General features: G+C 39.5%; 1 protein-coding gene across 6 annotated transcripts in view; it reads left to right on the top strand.

Annotated features, from left to right (window-relative positions):
* Nucleotides 1-19,334, top strand: part of PTPN4 (protein tyrosine phosphatase non-receptor type 4) — a 207,056-nt gene that overhangs the window by 160,584 nt on the left and 27,138 nt on the right. For all 6 annotated transcript variants that reach the window (XM_054044369.1, XM_054044368.1, XM_054044367.1 and 3 more), the window contains 7 exons: nt 1,634-1,768; nt 3,306-3,464; nt 11,884-12,043; nt 13,511-13,594; nt 13,680-13,736; nt 15,692-15,848; nt 17,390-17,556. In XM_054044369.1, coding sequence (XP_053900344.1) covers nt 1,634-1,768; nt 3,306-3,464; nt 11,884-12,043; nt 13,511-13,594; nt 13,680-13,736; nt 15,692-15,848; nt 17,390-17,556 — 919 coding nt within the window. The remainder of the gene's footprint in view (nt 1-1,633; nt 1,769-3,305; nt 3,465-11,883; nt 12,044-13,510; nt 13,595-13,679; nt 13,737-15,691; nt 15,849-17,389; nt 17,557-19,334) is intronic.

The raw sequence follows: 19,334 nt of genomic DNA, 5'->3' as shown, positions 1-19,334 counted from the left end.
CTGTTAATACCAGTTAGTATGTCATCCAAATTGTTTTACTAACTTAAATAACAGAAATGTTAAATAATATCAATTGTAGCTATTATATTATGCAGGGAAAGTTAGATTCTCTTATAGTAAACACAGGAAATACAGCATGATGAATTCATATTGAAAGTGCTTCTATTTTCCTCATGAAATCTTTATCTTACTTCAGGAGTGGATTTACCCTGAAACATACCATGCCGTGGCACGGGGCCCCCAATGACAGGGGGGCCCCAAAACATAGGTGTGGGAACTAGCAGTGCGGGCGGTGCTGCAGCATCCCCACATTTTATGCGGGGCTCCACTGCCGCCCAGGGTCCCGGCTGCTGCCCAGGGCTCTGTGGGCTCCACTGCCACCCAGGGTCCCGGCTGCTGCCCAGGGCTCTGTGGGCTCCACTGCCACCCAGGGTCCCGGCTGGTGCCCAGGGCTCTGCAGGGTCCGTTGCCACCCGAGCTCCCGGCTGGTGCCCAGGGCTCTGTAGGGTCTGCTGCCACCTGGGCTGCTGGCTGGTGCCCAGGGCTCTGCGGGCTCCATTGCCACCCGGGCTTCCGGCTGGCGCCCAGGGCCCTGCGGGCTCTGCTGCCGCCCAGGGTCCTGGCTGGTGCCCGGGGCCCTGCGGGCTCTGCTGCCGCCCAGGTTCCGGGCTGCTGCCCCGTGCCACTTACGTTAAAACATATTGTTAGCTCAGAACAGCCCGGGCTCCTGGGGAGACAGGGAGGTGCCCGAGCCCGGCCACAGGGGCTGCAGCGCGGCGGCTAAGAGTGATCGCAACTGCCTGCTTTGCAAGGACCCAGCGGCCAGGGGAGGCGAGCAGAGATCAGCGTGCGGAGGCAGTGGGGCGCTCAGGTGGCCGCTGATGGAGCCGTGCCCCTCCCCCCCCCCCCCTTCAGATATGTGTTCAGTCCATGTGGGTTTCTGTCTGCTTCTCTGGGCCAGCCAGAGTGAGGCTGCCGGGGCACCCGAAGCTGTCCTCAGCCATGAAGATCATGTCTTCTGTTTCCTTCTCCAGCCCCATGGTAGCTCCACTCGTGGGCTGCCGCCCCAAGTCCCAGCTGCTGCCCTCCGCTCCCAGGCTCTGTGGGCTCCACTGCCGCCCCGCTGGCCGGCCCGGAGTAGCGGGCAGAACACCAGCTGGGCAGAACACCAACAGCGGGCTGGAGCCCCGGGTCCTTTAAATCGCTGCCGAAGCCCCGGATGGCGCAGCCCAAGCAGCACTGAAGGTCTGGCTGGTGGAGGCTAGCCCCGAGCCCAGCCCCTTCCTGGGGCCCGGAGCCAGCAATTCTGTCGGCAGTCCTGCCTTCACTCCTAGTTCCCGCGCCTATGGTCCCGGCTGCCACCCTGCGGCCCACACCCAGGTCTGGACCTGCGCCTGGGGTGGACAGGGGTCTGGCTTTATTTTTCTTGGCTGTGTCCCCAGGGGGCCCCCGAAAATGAAGCTACGCAGAGGGCCCCACTAACTCTAAATCCGCCACTGTCTTATTTTATCTTTCTACCTCCCATGGTCTTTGGATTTTTATGAGAGAACTTCCAAAATGTTGTTGTGTAATCTGTGTAATTTTTCAGTTATCTGATACAATTTCAAATGAGTTGTTTACTTCATTCTTCTAGATCCCCAAGTAAACCCTTGGCACGGAAATTGATGAGTGGGATGGACTGGGAGGTAGTGAGTAGGAATTCATTGTCTGATGACAGGTTAGAAACACAGAGCCTACCATCACGATCTCCACCTGGAACCCCAAATCAGTAAGTAGAGTGGTGTATCCTCTCTGCAGTCATCATTGCCTGTTCACTTCTTATTTGTCAGTAATCCCTGTGCTATAACAAAACATTAGTTCATTACCAAAATTAAGCTGTTTGTTTCACAAGGGAATTTCTACAAACTAGCTCTTAACATTCCTTTATGTGGAATTCAATGTTCTAAATTTTATTTTTGATGACATTCTTTGGTATATAATAATTCTAGATGCATCTCAAAAGCATCCAACCTATAAAAAAGTGTAACGTTTGGCATACCATACCATTTGGCATACCATAATAGTTTGAGGCGTTTCCCCAGACGTTTCCTTGCATGACAACTAACAGCTGGATTATAATTGCAATATATCTAATATATCTGACAGTGCTAACAGAGCATGTGAGGTGATAAATATGGCTTGAAGAGATGACATTAATAAAACTTCAGCTGTATAATTATTTTATTCAGGAATCATTTTAGAATTTAACTTTTTGGTTCTGTAATACGGTACCTCTTGTTAACATGTGTTCCAGGTATAGGCAGTAAAAAATGCTAGTGGGTTAATTTCCCTGTTTTTCTGCATTTCTTTTCTTACCTGCAAAATTTACTTTTAAACATCAGGAAGCTTTCTTGTTTTCTGTTTATGATGAATGAAAAGCATTCTTGATTTTTTTTACAAAATAGGACAGCAGTTCTTTTAGTCTGCTGAAAGTGATGCTGAATGAGAACAGTTCAGTATTGCATAAATGGTAATTTCTCATTGAATGTGTCTCGTCTTTAGAAGTTATTCCAGAGTGTTATGCTAATATCGGAAACATTTTACATTTAAAGTATTGATTGGTTTAATAATAATGCTTAGATTCTATAAAGCACATTTCACCCATAAATCTCATGGCATTTAAAATGAAGGTAAGTGTCAAAAGACCCATTTTTCAGATGGGACAACTGGGGCAGGAAGTTGAAGTGTGACTATCATGGGGTCACACAGTAAGGTTGGTGACTGTGTTAGGAATAGAATCCAGGGCTGAAATCCTGGCCCTGTTTAAGTTAGAGTTCTGCCATTGACTTCAATAGAGCCAGGATTTCACCTCCGGTCCTTTTGACTGCCAGCCTATCCACTGGGTCATACTATTATAAGCAAAACTCCTTTCTTTAAAGTATTCCAGGCATGGTTCATGACCTTCAGTATTTATGGCAAGAGAGGGTTTTTTATTCAATTTACGAAGTGATAAATAAGCCATTCTTCATAATATCTCTGATTTGGTTATTGTTTCAGTATTTTTTGAAATAATAAAAAGGTTTTGAGAATTTGAAATAATGGAATTGAAAGAAAAATTAATTGAATGAGTGAAAATGAATTAATGGAATTACAATTCACTGTTTAAAATTTTTCAGTAAAATTATATATATGAATATATGCTTACATCTAGAAGGAAAATAAATATTTTTTTTTAAATTGTACACTTATAGTTTTAGGACAATGCAGATTAAAAGCATCAATCTTGGAGAATTTTCTAACTGCTTAATTATTCTTTTCTCATTTAGTCGCAATTCTGCATTTACTCAAGAGGGAGCCCGTTTACGGCCATCTTCAGTTGGACATTTAGTGGACCACATAGTTCACACCTCACCAAGTGAAGTTTTTGCAAATCACAGATCTCCATCCTCCACCCAAGCTAATAGCATCATTCTGGAATCGTCACCGTGAGTTCATCCATTAATATATTATTACTATAGCACATTGAGGCCCTGATAGAGATAGTCCCTACCTCGGAGAGTTTATTTAGTTCCCTTTAATCTTTATCAGTAAAGCCCAGGTCCAAAAACCAGTAATTTATAAATAACTGTTTTTAGAGGGCATTAATATAGATCTGATAAAAAGATAGTTGCCAGAGTAAGTGCCCTGAATTCAGGTGTTACAATGGTGTAGGATTTTACTTATGTCATAATTTTATTGAGTGCCTATAGATAGGTTTGGTGGCGTTATGTGAATATCATTCTCTGTGTGTATACAAGATATTTTTTTGCAAGAAGGAAAGAATGCATGATTTTGTGGTCTGATGTAAAGGTTTTAGTGGCCTGGGTTTGGAAATGTTGCATTATTTTCAGGGGTCAAAAACTATTCACTGTGTGTCACATATTTAAAAGAATTTTTTAAAATACTATAAAGCTTTTTATTTATTTTTTTTTAAAATATTGGTACAATTTTCACTATACATACCTAAATCTCAACTTTACTATGAGACCAATTATACAGAGCTCAAGTGAAGAAGGAAACTAATATATTACACACCAGAAAAATGAAAGTAATTTATCGATAGATAAGTGTCACAGGAACCTTCCTTTTTCACTGGTATAAGGCACATGTTTCTAGTTTTTCATGGTCACAAATTACCTGTCACTGAGCAAACTAGTTATCATTCATGCTGGGGCCCAGACAAAGGCCATTTTTTGTGGGGAATTCTGTAAATAGGGAAAATAGGAAAAATTTACAAGTTTATTTTAAAACGAAGAAGTGGTTGTTTGAAGTTGTTCATAGGTTTCAAATGTTAGAAATTTTGATAGAACTGGATTGATGGGCAGAGTGCAAATAAAATGGTAAAAGGTGTGTAATAAATGCTATTTCTCTCATATCGCCACCAAATCTATTTCTATGTAGATAAATTGAACACGGGATGTGGTATAAAATAATTGTCATAATAATTTTGGGATGGGTCAGTAAACAAGAAAATTGTGCAGATTATCTCCAAGGAAAACCCGTAAAACATTTATTCCGCACCATCATGTATTTTATATGTGCCTTAGGTGTCATAGAAAATCTGCTTTAGGATTTTTTTAAATTTTTAGACAGTGTTTAAGAAGTTGTATGTGAACTTTCTGTTGTATCTCTCTGCCTGTAACTTACTAGCAGACCAACTGTTCAGGGCTGTTTTGGAGAGAGAAATTAAAAGTAATAAATATAAAACACCTCTTATAATGACCTAATAAAGCATTTATAAGACACAAAATTCTCCCAACTTTAATAGCTGATGTATCTTGCCTTTACAATGTTAGAATAAGTGTTGGCAATCTCCTTTTCCTCATAATATAAAACTCCCATTTTTAATCCTTTCAGAATCTGACTTCAAAGGTATCTGACTTCAAACAGAGACATTTTTATGTCTGTTGTTGCTGTGTGATATTCGTATTATGGTAGTGGCATATTAGGGTTCCGTTGTGGTAGATGCTGTACAGAGGGAGATGTGCTTCCTGCTCCAAAGAGTTTAAAATGTAAGATGAAGAGCAGCATACAAAAAGTGGGAGAGAGTGCCACAATGTAATATAAACAACTTTTTATATAAATATAAATATTTGCTCTATATTTTTGGCTTGGTGGTAATGTGATTATCAGCTTTCTCAAACTACCCCTTACTCTATTTATTAAATAGCTGATTTCTCGTAAGGGTCACCACAGAAGTGAGTCTTGAAAAGCCTTCTAGGAAAGGGTAGTGGCTTTGCAAATCAGTTCAGGCATGGATGTTCCTTGCATAAAATGTGGCAGGGAAGAAAGTGTAAAGGTGTGTGTGAGAGAAGCAGAAAAGCTATGATGAGACAAAGACTGAATTTTGTCTGAATTGGATGTGCAAAATTGGGACGTAGTCAAATATATAATATACCTACGACACAGTGACTTAGGTGTCTAAGGCTATGTCTACACTAGCGAGCTTACAGTGGCACAGCTGTACCATTGCTGTAAAATTGCTCATGTAGCTGTTTTATGCCGACGGGAGAGAGTTCTCCCATCGACATAATAAAACCACCGCCACGAGCTCTCCTGCTGACATAGCAATGTGCACACTACAAATTATGCCGGCAAAACTTACGTTGCTCAAGAGGGTGTTTTTTCCATACCCCCGACCCGAGTGACATAAGTTTTGCCGACACAAGTTGTAGTGTAGACCTGGCATAAGTCCCATTTAAAAACATGTAGTTTGTCACATGAGTGACATATGTCACTTAAAAATAGAACGTAGGCTCCTGAGTCATTTATGTGCTTTTGAAAATTTTACCTCCTTGTTTCTTTGAAGTGTCAAAATGTTACTGACTCAGGATTTGATAATGATCAAAGAATAGACCATCATAAAAAAAAAATCTGTGGACAGAAAGTTAGCTTTAAACTACTTAGCACCAATTTAAAGTCCAGGTAACCCGTGGCAGAGCACTGTTATGCGTTAAATATATATAATATAAATGAGCTTTTTGTGTTTAAAATAAAAAGCTCTTTGGACTGTAAACTGTGAGAGTTTAAAGTTAGGGAACTAAGAGAGCTATACCTCTCAGGACCCTTGTAGCATTAAGCCTGTTTATATCTGCAGTATTCTAGAGGAGATGCCTTGCATTACTTACAGATTCAGTTCATTTTAATTTGAAGAGTACACTTTTCCCTGCCAGAAAAGTTTAGTCTTTATTGTGCTGTTTTAAGCAAATAAAACTAGTGGGTTTGCTGAATTGTTCTGATTACTTTTATGGTGGAATAACAAAGATATTGAGATCACTGAACTCATTTAGGTTGACTCTTTTACCAGGACTGAAAGGTCTGTAAATAAGATGCATCTCAGTGCACATATGTGCTGAAAAGTTTTTAAAATTAAATCTAGTTACAAAGCTAGAGACAAAAGTATATCCTGATTCCTGCAGTATTTAGGGTCAATGAAACTTTGACCTAGCTTATTTTATTGCAGACACAACTGGGCTATCAGCACAAATTACAGGTGTTTCCTGTAATCTGGATAATAAACTTTCAAATCCTGCATTTAACATTCTGGCAACTTTACCTTTTGATGTGTGATCCTCAACAGCAAATAGAGGAAAGTATCTATTGTAGAAAGGTGTAGAAATGTGTCCATACTGCAGCACTCTGAATAACTGACATTTATTGAGACCATAGCAAATATTAAATATTGCTGTTTGTTCTCATATTCTTCTTGCTATTTCACAGTACGTTGTGTTTCTGATTGTAATTTCCTGAGATAATTAAAATACCTCCTACGTTAAATTTTAAAAGAACATAAGAACTGCCATACTGTGTCAGACCAAAGGTCCACCTAGCCCAGGATCCTATCTTCCAACAGTGGCCTATTCCAGGTGCCCCAGAGGGAATGAACAGAACGGGTAATCATCAAGTGATCCATCCCGTAGCCCATTCCCAGCTTCTGGCAAATTGCTGAATGTGGTAACACAGAGAGCTGCTTTGACTGCAAAATAGGCTGCTTTCGCTGTCATTGTCTAAGCATTCATAAGGAAATTCAGAGCTGACTGAGCAGAGATAAAGCAATGAAGTTTTTGCCCCAGGCTTGATTGTTAGTTCTCACAATTCATTATGCTAATATATTACAGCTCTTTGCACTGTTACTACTAAAGTGCTCATTTAAGTATCTTTTTTTCAAATGTTTGCTATTTATATTTTCTATAGGAAATTCTCAGTTTTCATTAACTCATATATGAAGACTGGTAGCCAAAAAGATCACCTTTTTGTTTTGTTGTTGGAATTATTTGTGTTTTTTAAACTTCTTAATATTTGCTAACTTTCAGAAGTTAACATTTACAGGAAAACATATCTTCTTGTCCAGCACTTAAAAAAGATGAGTAAACTATGCCAGCCAGACTCTTCACTGAATAAATATGCAGACAATTAAAAAGCTCTAAGTACTAATAATGGGCCAGTGCCTAAATAATTTATAACTGCCTTGAAAGTTAATTAGAAAATGTTAGTACTCAGTTTTTCTCTCTCTACAAAAACTGGTGAAAGACTGTTTCCATTGCTGCTGAAGGAAAAATAAAACACACGTTGCCCATTCTGATAAGACACCAGAAGTTATCAAGTTCTTTGTGGAAATTACTATTAGGAAATATGCTTATTCAGTATGCTTTTATTTCCTACTGTTATGAATCTCAGCTTCTACAGTCATTACAGTTTGAAGAAATAGTATGAGGGTTTTTTCAACCATTCTGCTGGTACAAAAATTTTAATTTGATAAAATTTGGAAGTTAAGCATAAATATCTGTCAAATTGGTAGATATAAGATCCATTTAAATGTAGAAATAAGAAGTCTGCCAAGATAGGTGTCAACATGACTTAGGTTTGAGGTTTCTAATATTTTGTTTATACTTTTTTAAAGGAGTCTTATTTCTTATATTTAAGGCCTTTCATTTTCTTTTTTGTTGATTTGTTTTTGTTGTTTTTCTTATTTAATTTCTCAGCAATTTATTGGGTTTTATTTAAAAATTTTAAAAATGGGAGAAAATCAGTAAAAAACGAGAACTTGTGGGGGCGTGAAGGGATATTCACCATGTGGCAGTTGAGGAAGACTTCCCCTCCCTGCTGTGGTTAAGCAGTCTGGTCTGCTGGGACCCAGCTCCCTGTCCGTCTCATTCTTTCTCCCCTCCCCCCAATGCAAAGGAAGCGAACAATGCTGAAGGGCTGGGGTCAGAAGGGCAGCAAAAGAATGCACCCTGTGACTATTGGTTCCCGTGCAAGACAGCCGCCTCCCAACCTCAGCTATTCAACGTAGCCCCATTTGCTTCCCCTGCACAGGCTCTGTCTGGCAGAGGAAGTAGATGGGGCTCTATGCCCTAGGGCCAACTGCTGCAGTTAACAGTTCTTGGCTTCCCCAGGACTGAGAGTCACCTTGTTGCTCCCTGCCTCTGGTGTGAGAGAGTTCCTTAAGACCACCAGCCTTTCAGCCACTCAAGCACTTTTCTCTGACAAGGATGTGGGAACCTTCCCCGCCCCCTCTTCCTCTGAGTCCCCATCCCCCAAGGCCCCTCCCCAAAGGGCCCACCTCTGTCCCCTCTTCCCTCAAAGGCCAAGCTGGACCAGGGCCAGGGAGCCCAGGGGAAGCGACAAAATCATTCCCCTGCCTGTGTCCCCACCCCCTAGGTCCCCTGCTCAGGGCAGATGGAGGGTCTGCAGCACCCAACATCTGCCCACACAGCTCTTACCATGGTTAGGCTGCGGCTCTAAGGCTCCCCAACCCGGCCAGAGCCAGGTTAGGGAGACCTACACGGGCAGCTGTGGTGAGCTGGTGTGGAGTCGTGGACCCTCCACCTTCCCTGGACCAGGCGGGACTCGGGCTGGGGGCTGCTCTCGGCTCCCCCCGCACCGTGGGCAGGTGGAGAGTCTGCATGGCTCCCACAACTGACCAGGCTCCCTGCTGGCCTGGCCGAGGGGGGTAGTGGGGTACTCGGGGAAGTGGAGAGGAAGGGGGTCCACCCCAGCAAATAGTGGACAGGACAAGCCCATCCAGACAGCGCGAATCTTCCCAGCAGCCCCCAACATCTAGGAGCTATGGTTCACAGAAAACAGACGAAGACCCCTTGCGTAAGGCTTCAAAAACCAGAACTGAGAGTCCCCAGAGTGAGCCCCGAGCTAGCCAAAAAAGATCACCGGCGCGTTCGGTACTGAGACAGTCCAAACACGGTACCCATAGCTCACAAGAGCACCATGAGCTATGGTACTGAAGCAGCAGGTATCATTGATGGACCTAAAGACCAGATGGGCAAAGGCACCAAAGCAATGGTACTGACAGAAAAAAGTAAGGACAAGACCGCACCACTGCTAAGAAGATGCTGCCAGTATTAGTAGTACCATCCGCATCATCATTAGCAAGCCATTCAGCCTCTGAGCACTCGGTACGGCCAAGATCCCTGATCCCCTCCATGCTGACCCACTGACAATCATAGGCACCAGTTCAGTCAGTACCGCAGGAATTCACACACTCTAGAGAACTCTCAGTATTTGACGTACCGGAGACTCCCTGGCTCGGTACCGAGGCTGGGATGGAGCAAGTCTAGACCATTGAACCTGGTATTACACCACTGGCTAAACAGGGCAGGGTGACAACTCCTTTCTGTTTGAATGGGCCATCACCAAGATATATTATCCCCTGGTGACTAAGGGCATGTTTGCAAAAAAAAACGGGACCCTTTGCCATGAGGTCTGTGTCACAGGGAGCTAGACGGTCAAGGAGCCTGGTCCAGGCAGCCATGACCATCTGCACAGAACGCCATCTGCTTCCCCTGATGGACACAGCCCCCTCTGGACCACAGCCCTTCAGCGCAGCCTCATCCAGGCCTATTCTGAAGGACCGGGGTCAGAAGGGGGCTCTGTCCATGAATGGGCCAGTATTCAAAGGGTGCAGTCTTTTACTCCCTGCAGCCCTGTCCCTACAGCAGTTAGGCTTATCTGCCAGCACTTGGCTCCCTGCCTGTCTCAGTCCCCACCTTCACAGAGGGAGCGAATGGGGACATGCTGAAGGGCCGGGGTCAGGAGAGGAAAGGAAGGCTGCAACCCGTGAGTACTGACTCCCCCACCCCCACCAGCCTTTAGACACAGCCCATCCGCTTGCCTTTGAAAAATTCCTGGATCCTGAAAAATCAGTAAAACTCCAAAACTGGCTTTTTCAAAAACCTGGGAATTTGGGGGGGAAATTAGTCAATACCTAATACAAAGGGCCTTAATTATATTTCATCAAAACTTCAGGGGGAAAGCTATATAATTTTCTAAGTGAAATACTCCTTTTCTCATTCCACTGTCATGTGCAAAGACTTTTTTTTGTGGCTTAAATAATTTATCAGAAAATACATAATATTTTCCTTTATTTAATGTTACTGGGATAACAACCACCATATTTTTCCTTTTTACCTAATGACTAGAGCCTTGTGAACTGTGTTTTGCTTTAATTACAATGAAATAAATTATACAGTATTAAGTTTCACGTGTGGCTGTCTAAGATACTTTAGATCTTGCAGCAAATTGAGTTGAAGTATTATGATGTTTCATAATTAACTGTTAGCAAAATAAGGCTCATATATGATCAGACCAATTGAGTGCGAATACTCACAAGGGTAAAGTTATTTATGTGCGTAAATGTTTTTAGGATTAGGCCCTAGCTTTATTGTAGTGCTCCATCTGAGTCGTAATAAGTAGGTAGGTGCTTAATAAAAATGGGTTTTAATGCAGTTGGTGGATTGTTAATATTTAGGGACTGATTTTCAAAGTCAAAGGGAGTTAAGCACCTGACTGCTCCTTTGTGCCTCTGAAAAGCTTCCACTTCATTTATAAGTATAAAGCCTTAAAATGAAAGATCGGTCCTGCATTTGTCATGAGAAAATTATGTACTTAAATTCTTATGCCATAAAAAGTGGTCAAGGGGGTATCCACCATAATAGATAAATACACAGCATAAACTGGTATGCTGTTGTTAAAGCTACAGCACCACAGTCTCAGACCTAACAAGTGTGCACGTTAGTCTAGAAATGTGAACTTTTGAGGGCGCTACCCTAATTTTGGGCAGTATTGTTAAAGATCAGTCTGGTAAATCCATGGTAAAAATGCCATTTAAAAAAAAAAGTGACTCTACATATTCTCTCTTGGGCTAAATTTTGTATGCAAGGTAATATTTAAAAATGTGCTGCTGAATAATATGCACTCAATTGCAAATTAGTGGGGAATTGTGAATTGCATGCACAATCATATGTTTAGAACTTGCTAATCAAATGTGGTTTTAAGAAGCTAATGTACAAAGTGTGTGAAGTTTTTTCATGCTGGATTGGATTTTAAATCATCTTGCTGTTAAAAGTACAAAAAATGAGTATTGTCAGATTCTTAATTGTGCTAATTTGTTCAAAACTGAATTTAGCTTTATTTTTAAGGTTTAATTTACAGGCAGTCTAAGATGTAAATTAATTGCTTTTCTGTCTGGGAAAAATATAAAATGATATATATTTGTTTTAGAAATAGATTACTAGGTATGTATGAGATTTATAAAGCAATCTCCAACATATTGATTAAGTGGATTAAAAGAGTAGGTAAACTGTTTAAAAGAAACAATACACTGAACAAGAATACTCTAGATTAATCAATCTTCGAATGTTCGTGATTCTTTTTTAAATATACTGTACACAACATATGTATTTGCATATATGCTGTAGAAATCATATCCACAAAATCAAACCCTTCAGATAACAAAAATGTCAGATTTTTTGTAACTCTCAAACTCTGGGGTTCTTTTAGCCACTTGTTCAGTTTGCTAAGAATTTTCAGATAAAATTGTCTCCCTCCACCATTTTATTTTTGTATCAGATCCCAAGAGACTCCTATAGATGGGCAACCTCCTGCACTACCACCCAAACAATCTAAAAAGAACAGTTGGAACCAAATTCATTATTCACACTCCCAGCAAGAACTGGATAACCATATTAATGAAACGTTTGATGTTCCCGCATCACCTGAAAAATCCACAGTAAGCTCATGGGTCATGTTTGTTCATCTTGTTTTTCCTCTGGAGGATGGTCCTGTTTTTGTAGAAATAACTGCTGAGCCCTTAAATCTGAATGTCATGGGAGAGGGAAAAAACTGAGTTTAACTCTCAAAGTACAAGTTAAGTTTGCAGGGCTTGCAGTTACACAAACCATAGCCTAACTTGCACTGTTTCTTATCCCCAACCTTCCTCTCTTCAACACTATAAGTATTTTCTGGAATCAAGGGCTTTCTACTATGTAGTCATGTCAGTGATAGGGTAGCTGGTTTGTGAGGAGGATGTTTCTTTTGAAAGTTCAAGTTCATCAAACTGGATCCTCCAGGTGAACTTACACTTCCTTTCTGGTCCCTACAACCACACACTGCAGAGTTCTTTTGCAAGTTTAACTTTTTAGGGTTCAAATAATCCAATGTGGTGAGAAGCAGGTGGGTTTTTAAAAAGTTGAATACCAGTCCCTTTAATTTGAAGTATCACTGTTTAATATTTAACACTTTACGTCCTCCTCTAAGTGCTGTGCAAAACAATGACTAATCCATCTCACATACCAGTGAGGTAGGATAAGTATGAGGGGCTAGTTCAAGCAAATTCAAAGCAATTGAAATAGCACCTTGTTGAAAGGCACAAGATTCAGGTCTGTAGTTCCACAGATGGCTGTGCCATGCCACCAGCGTCAGTGCTGTTCTGAAAGAGCTGAATGAGGCATAGGAAATATGTATAATTGCATTTGTATGTGGGAGGAGGTATGAGGAGCAGTGGATGGGAATTTCCTGATAGGAGTTTGTGGGGTGGAGGGAGAGGGCTTGTGATGTTGCCTCAATCAAATAAATGATGTGGGAGGGTGGCGGGGGGATTATAATCACCGAGCTCTGTCTGCATAGGGCACTTCGTATTCCTCTCCACACAGCCCTGGAGCATGTGTAGTAAACCTCATATTAGTATTTCAAACTGTTCCTGGAGAGGTGAGTTGTAGGGCCAGGACCTCCCTGCTAAACTTGCCCCCATATTAAACCCAAGTTGTAACCAGTGCAAACTAAGACACACAGGTATTGTGACCTGCCCAAGCTATATAACAATACATTTTTACTTCAGTCACAGCAAATTTGTAACATATCCACTTGATACTGCAGTAACTGTTGTATTTAAATGACTTGTAATTTTATTAGTCAATTTATTATTTGGGTAGTTCCCTATTTTGCCAGCTTGCTTCCAGGAGAACACATTTGCAGATTAGTTGTGCATAGCAACTCTGAGTGCATGAGCCCCCACATTAAACTAGGGTGAGAGAAACAATTTGCATGGTTACTGCTGCTTTTTCAGGGCCCAATAGCAATTATTGGACATTTGACGAGGACATTTGGAACAGCTGTGGTATTATAGTAATCTTTCTTTAAAGCCTACATTAGCTGAAAACAAATTACATGTAATGTTATATACTTCCTTTTTGTTTAGCCCAATGGTGGTGTTCCCCATGACAATCTTGTTTTGATCAGAATGAAACCAGACGAAAATGGAAGATTTGGCTTCAATGTAAAGGTAACGAAAAATAGATGTCTATTCATATTTTTAAAGATTGTTCAGTGACACTCACAATTTGTGACTTTTTGAATTTTTTTTAAAGGGAGGATATGACCAGAAGATGCCGGTAATAGTGTCCAGGGTAGCTCCAGGAACACCAGTAAGTTGTCAGAAAAACTTGGAAGTGGTGGTGTTTAATTAGATGTGTGCAGTGTTGTTCTAGCCATGTAGGTCCCAGGATATTAGAGAGACAAGATGGGTGAGGTAATACCTTTTATTGGACCAACTTCGATTGGTGAGAGAGAGAAGCTCTTCTCTCTGTCACCAGCAGAAAATGGTCCAATAAAGATACTACCTCACCCACCTTGTTTCTCTAATTAGATGTGTGTGATCATAATTATTGTAAGTCCTTTCCTTTGTGTTTTCTTTTTCCTTGAGGGAAAATGTTCTGGCCACACCTTGCTAGGAATAAAATTGCTCTAACATATTACTTTTAGGGTAGTAATCCCCATACCTTGTTGACAGCTTGTTCCTTAACTGCCTTACATAATAAATGAGAGTAGTGGCCAATTAAATGTTGGAACTAAATACATTTAAAACATAATGTTAAAAATACTTTTTTGCTAATTAAAGGAGGACAGTGGAATGAAAATAAACTACAGACAGAATATAGTCTCCCCAATATCCCTTACATGCTCTTCTACAAATTCCTACATTAAATAAAAGTAAACTGCTTACATTGCTATCTGTAAGTGAGTTTGTTTTCTTTCTTTCTTTCTTTCTTTCTTTCTTGCTTTCTTTCAAGTTAAAGTTCATAGTTTAGTGTGGTGCATGCTTTAATAATAAAAATGAATATTTTCTCAATACAATAAAGTTTCATCACTGCAAGTGGTTACAATAAGTTATAATAGCTGTTTCTTGACTCTTGATATATAATGCCCCACTCACCCTAAAAACATTGTTATTTAGCATAAATTTTCAATTTAAACATTCATGGGATTTTGTCACAAATTGTGTTGAGACAAACTTTTATTCTGTTAAAAATTGCAAATCTCTTTTGTTTTTACTGACACATGCAGTTGTGAGTAATGTCAAGATTTAGATTAAACCAAACATAATGAATCATTCATCAGGTCTGATTCTGTGGTGGTGTTTCTGGTGTTCAGTGAGCACCATTAATGTCTTAAAACTAGGCACAATATTGTGGCAGTTGATTGCCAGAAATAATGGCCTGGTATTCAGCCTTTGTGATGCCAGCTCTGTGTTGTGCACCTGTCAGAAATTAATAGAATAAGAGACACATTTGCTTACATTAAAACAACAAAGTAGCTTTGATCTAAATAAAATCATTAAAATGTATATGTTGACATCCTTATATTAAATTGTTCTTATCCCAGTTAATTATTTTTTTCCTAATTTATTTTCTATGTAACAAATTGGTTTGTTTCTGTTGCAGTTAATTTTGGATGAATGGATTAAACATCTAGCAATGCTGTGGTGGTGATAAATGGGGAATGCACTGCCCTTTCCTCTCTGCAATCATGGTTAAATTGTAACATAAATAGTATTTTCACTTGCTTGTTCTTTTTGCCCAGATTAACTGGATTTGGTGCATTTCCTTTGCCCCCCCACCCCATCTTCTTTTTGTTGCCTTGAATGTGATATTAGAAGCTTTCTGCTCTTAGATTTGTGAAATTGAATTGGTCAAGATTTTGCCATGCTGCTGCCCTCCTTCCTGAGATTTCTGAGCTTGTCCTGCATCCCCAGTGTTAATGTAGAATATAATTCAAACACTGGAGAGCTTATCCAAGCATTCAACTTCAGCTTACATACAAGGAGCAGGGAGTAACAGCATCAGAAAGGCATGTTGAAATGACAGACTCCTCCTGGTTGTGAATTGAAATATTCCTATGAATGGCATTGTCTGCTGTGTTATGTAACGCTTTATATATCATTTGATCCAGTGTGGCAACTATATAAATGAGTCCGTCAGAATCCACATTCCTGACCACAGTTATGCTGTTTCTTATGTTGCCATTTTAAAGTAACAAAATACAAAAGCTTTGTTTTTAGAGTGCTCTGTGTTTGTAAAACTAAATTTGTTTCATGTTGCAGGCTGACCTCTGTGTCCCTCGTTTGAATGAAGGGGACCAGGTTGTATTGATAAATGGCAGGGATATAGCGGAACATACTCATGATCAAGTTGTCATGTTTATTAGAGAGAGCTGTGAGAGGCATTCGGGGGAACTTGTGCTCCTAGTACGACCCAATGGTGAGTGATTTATATGTAACACAACAAATCTTCCCTCTCCTTTCTAGCCTTCACGTTGTGTCCTGGGTTAAGGATGCTAATACTCTTTACAAAAAGGTGCTCCCCGTTAGAAAAAGTACATAAGATTACAACAAGAAGGCAGCATTTCAATCATATACAAATACAGAGAAATACCTTGTACTGCAAGCATTCATATCTGTAATAGTAAGTGTTTAAAACAAAATTTAAATACCCAAAATAGGGATATGAAAAATAATTGGGTGTTCTTAGCAAGAGGGCTCGACATAAATTTTATTCCTGAATCACATTAGGTACAAATTGGCCAGATGACTGCACAAATTGATTGTAGTGCAGAGGATAGTCCATCCCCAAATGCAATTTTGGGTGTCGTTGGAAATTGTCACATAGATATGATAGTATTCAAGGACTTAAAATATATCTTCAAAGCATTATTTGAATTATTGGTAACATTTTTACTGGAGGCAGCTTAATAAAAGAAAATGCTTAAAAAAACAAGCGTATACAGTATGTTCATGGCATTTATATTGGAATGTTGTCAACAGTCAGCTGCTGTGTGTTTAATTCTGCTCCACTACCCAATCACAATAAAGAGCCATGTAGCAGAAAAATATACTGAGAAATAATTGGAATAGTTGAAATCACTCCACTAGATTACCTCAACCAATTGACACATGATTCTGGCTTCTTTTATTTAATCGTTTTACTTCCCATTCTATGTATTTAAGCCATTTCATTGTTTCTGTATATTTTCTTCCTCTGTCATAGTCAGATAAAATTAAATTCTGCTAAATTGGTTTACAGATTTACCAAGTTAATACCCCTTTGTGTGGTGTTTATAGTTGTGGTTGAAATAAAAAGCCTTAAAATGCAGAATTAAAAAGTAGCCATAATTTCCTCAGTCACATTTTTACAGTGTTCTACTTTATGGGCAAACTTTTCAAAAGAGCATATGCTTGTGTGCTAGCTATAATATATACTTCACTGTGTATATTTGAATACATATTTGTTTACAGGCAGTACTTTTACACAGAGTGTTCACAGAATTATAGTAGGGCCTATGAATGTCATTCTAGCCAGTGGTCTGCCAGTTTTAGCCTAATTAATTCCCGGCAAAGTGAAACGCAAAACAAAAAAGATAAACAGGTACTACAGTGACTTGAGGGATGTGATGTGGAAATTGGGGAGGCCAAAGAGCAGAAAGTTACAGTAAAGAAGGCAAGATATGACACGGGTTAGGGAGCAGGGTTTTAGCAATATTGATTATGTGAAAATCCATTTCTTACTCGACAGTAAACTAAATAACAATGTAGTTTTAGGGTGGAGCATAACGGTTTGAACACTGAATTTTTTGTTGATATGGATTAAAGTCTGACTCTTAATGGTACTCTACCACAGATTTTCCTGTAGAAGCAATACTGAATTGCCATTTTTCTTATTTAAAAGATGAGCATTCACTGTTACAGCCAAAGAACATACTAGGTTAGAGCCTCCCTCAACCTTCCTACCTTTATTTATTGTAGCTGTCTACGATGTGGTGGAAGAGAAGCTGGAGAGTGAGCCTGACTTCCAGTACATCCCTGAGAAATCCCCCCTGGATGGTGTCCATCAGGACGATAATGCTCTGCGGGAATCTATGATTCAACTAGCAGAGGGGCTTATCACTGGAACTATTCTGGCTCAGTTTGATGTAAGTAATGTACCACCTGTAATTGTATGCATGTACCAATCTCTTTCTGGGTAATAATTAGATTCAACAGAACAAATGTGAATGATATTAGACTGAGTTTAGAATCTGTCAGCAAGGCAATTGACTCATCTGCTGTAAAGAAAGTACAGCCAAACGTCAAATAACTTCTGTGTTGAAACACTACAGGTGCAAAATAGTTAACGTTTTTTCTATGGTGACTATCTAGTACAATCTAAATGTTTTTAATACACTGTAAAGCTGTTTATAACTGGAACTCCAAGTTTTTGTAATTATAATGATCTTATGCTTATATAACATCTTTCATATCCAAGAATACCTGAAGGGTTTAGGAAGCTTTACCCAAGTCCCAGTCCCAGTGTTCATTTTACCCACCTCTGGATGAAAACCTAAATTAAAACAGGAAGTGAAGAATACCATAAACAATTTAAACTGCAGGGAAGATTTTAGATGAAATTTAAGTATTAGGACAAAGTACTGGGAAATACAACCCTAGTTTTAGGAAAATGCAATAGAATTTTTTTATACGTAGTTGATTTTTATTATTTATTTTGAAGAGAGTAGTGCAGTAGTTAATACTATGCTTGTACATTGGCTCATTGCTGACTCTCAGAGAAGAATACCATCTTCTGAATCAACACAACCACTTCTTCAACCCCCAGGTGTTCTTTGGTGGTATCCTATCAAAATACAGACACAGCACACCCCAGCTTAGTTTCTAAAATTAGGTAATATGGCTGGAGGGCTAGATAATCTATTACTTTACTAAAATAACTAGACAAATAGAGATACCCCTTTTAATGTCAATATGGTATATATTTTATAGACCTGATCCTGTTCTAGGGACTGTGTTTAAATTGGATTGGAATCTCTTTAGGACAGGTTTGTGCTCAATAAATTATATAGAGCACTTTTCATAGCTGTTGAAATTTTTTACTACTCGGTATCTATAGTAATTCCCTGGAAGCTTGAAATCTGTTTCCTTGCTAAACTCTCTTTTCTCCATCATGTGCTTATATAATGATTAGTTATCATGGGGTTGCTCATTTGGCTATCATATAGATTACTGATACTTGTTTTTAAAAAATAAGCATTCATTTTGTACTAAATGATACAAAAAATGCATGCATTTTGCAAACAGTTCTAAAAAGGAAAAAAGGTAAACCAGATTTTTGGCTTACCAATCTTGTGTTCCTTTAAACTGAAAATTAAGACTAAAGCAATGCCTTATTAAGCCTATTGAATTAAAACTAAGATTACTGAAAAGTGGTTGACTTAGGTCACTCATCTTATGTAGAACTATTAAAACTAATGCTTTGAGGACATAATTTTCCATTTCAAATCATATTTATGTTTTGCCTGATATACAGTAATGGTTTGATTTTTTTTTAATTTCATGCAGGAACTTAAATAAAATAGCTTTTGAGTCCATTGTGATCATATCCAAGCTCACTTTTCAGCTCTTTTGCTTCTTGTTCAGTCATAAATAGAGGCAGAATTAGAACTACTATTCTTGTTCTACTGAGGCTAAACTTACCCCTGGAGTAAATGGGTGTCACTCCATTGACTTTGGAGGAATTGTACCTACCTAACCTCAACAGTGAATGAGGGCATGGTACAGTGAAATAATAAAATATATTAAAATAATTATATGAATGGATGTGGTTCATGCAATTCAGTGTTGGCAGAATATTAGGTGTAAATAAACTATGGTTCAAAAATAACTCAACAGGAGTTCCTCACACAATATTACAGCTTAT

This window comes from Malaclemys terrapin, chromosome 11 (assembly GCF_027887155.1).
Source record: "Malaclemys terrapin pileata isolate rMalTer1 chromosome 11, rMalTer1.hap1, whole genome shotgun sequence".
In the NCBI taxonomy this organism is placed as follows: Eukaryota; Metazoa; Chordata; order Testudines; family Emydidae; genus Malaclemys; species Malaclemys terrapin.
This window is presented reverse-complemented; position numbering and strand designations above follow the sequence as displayed.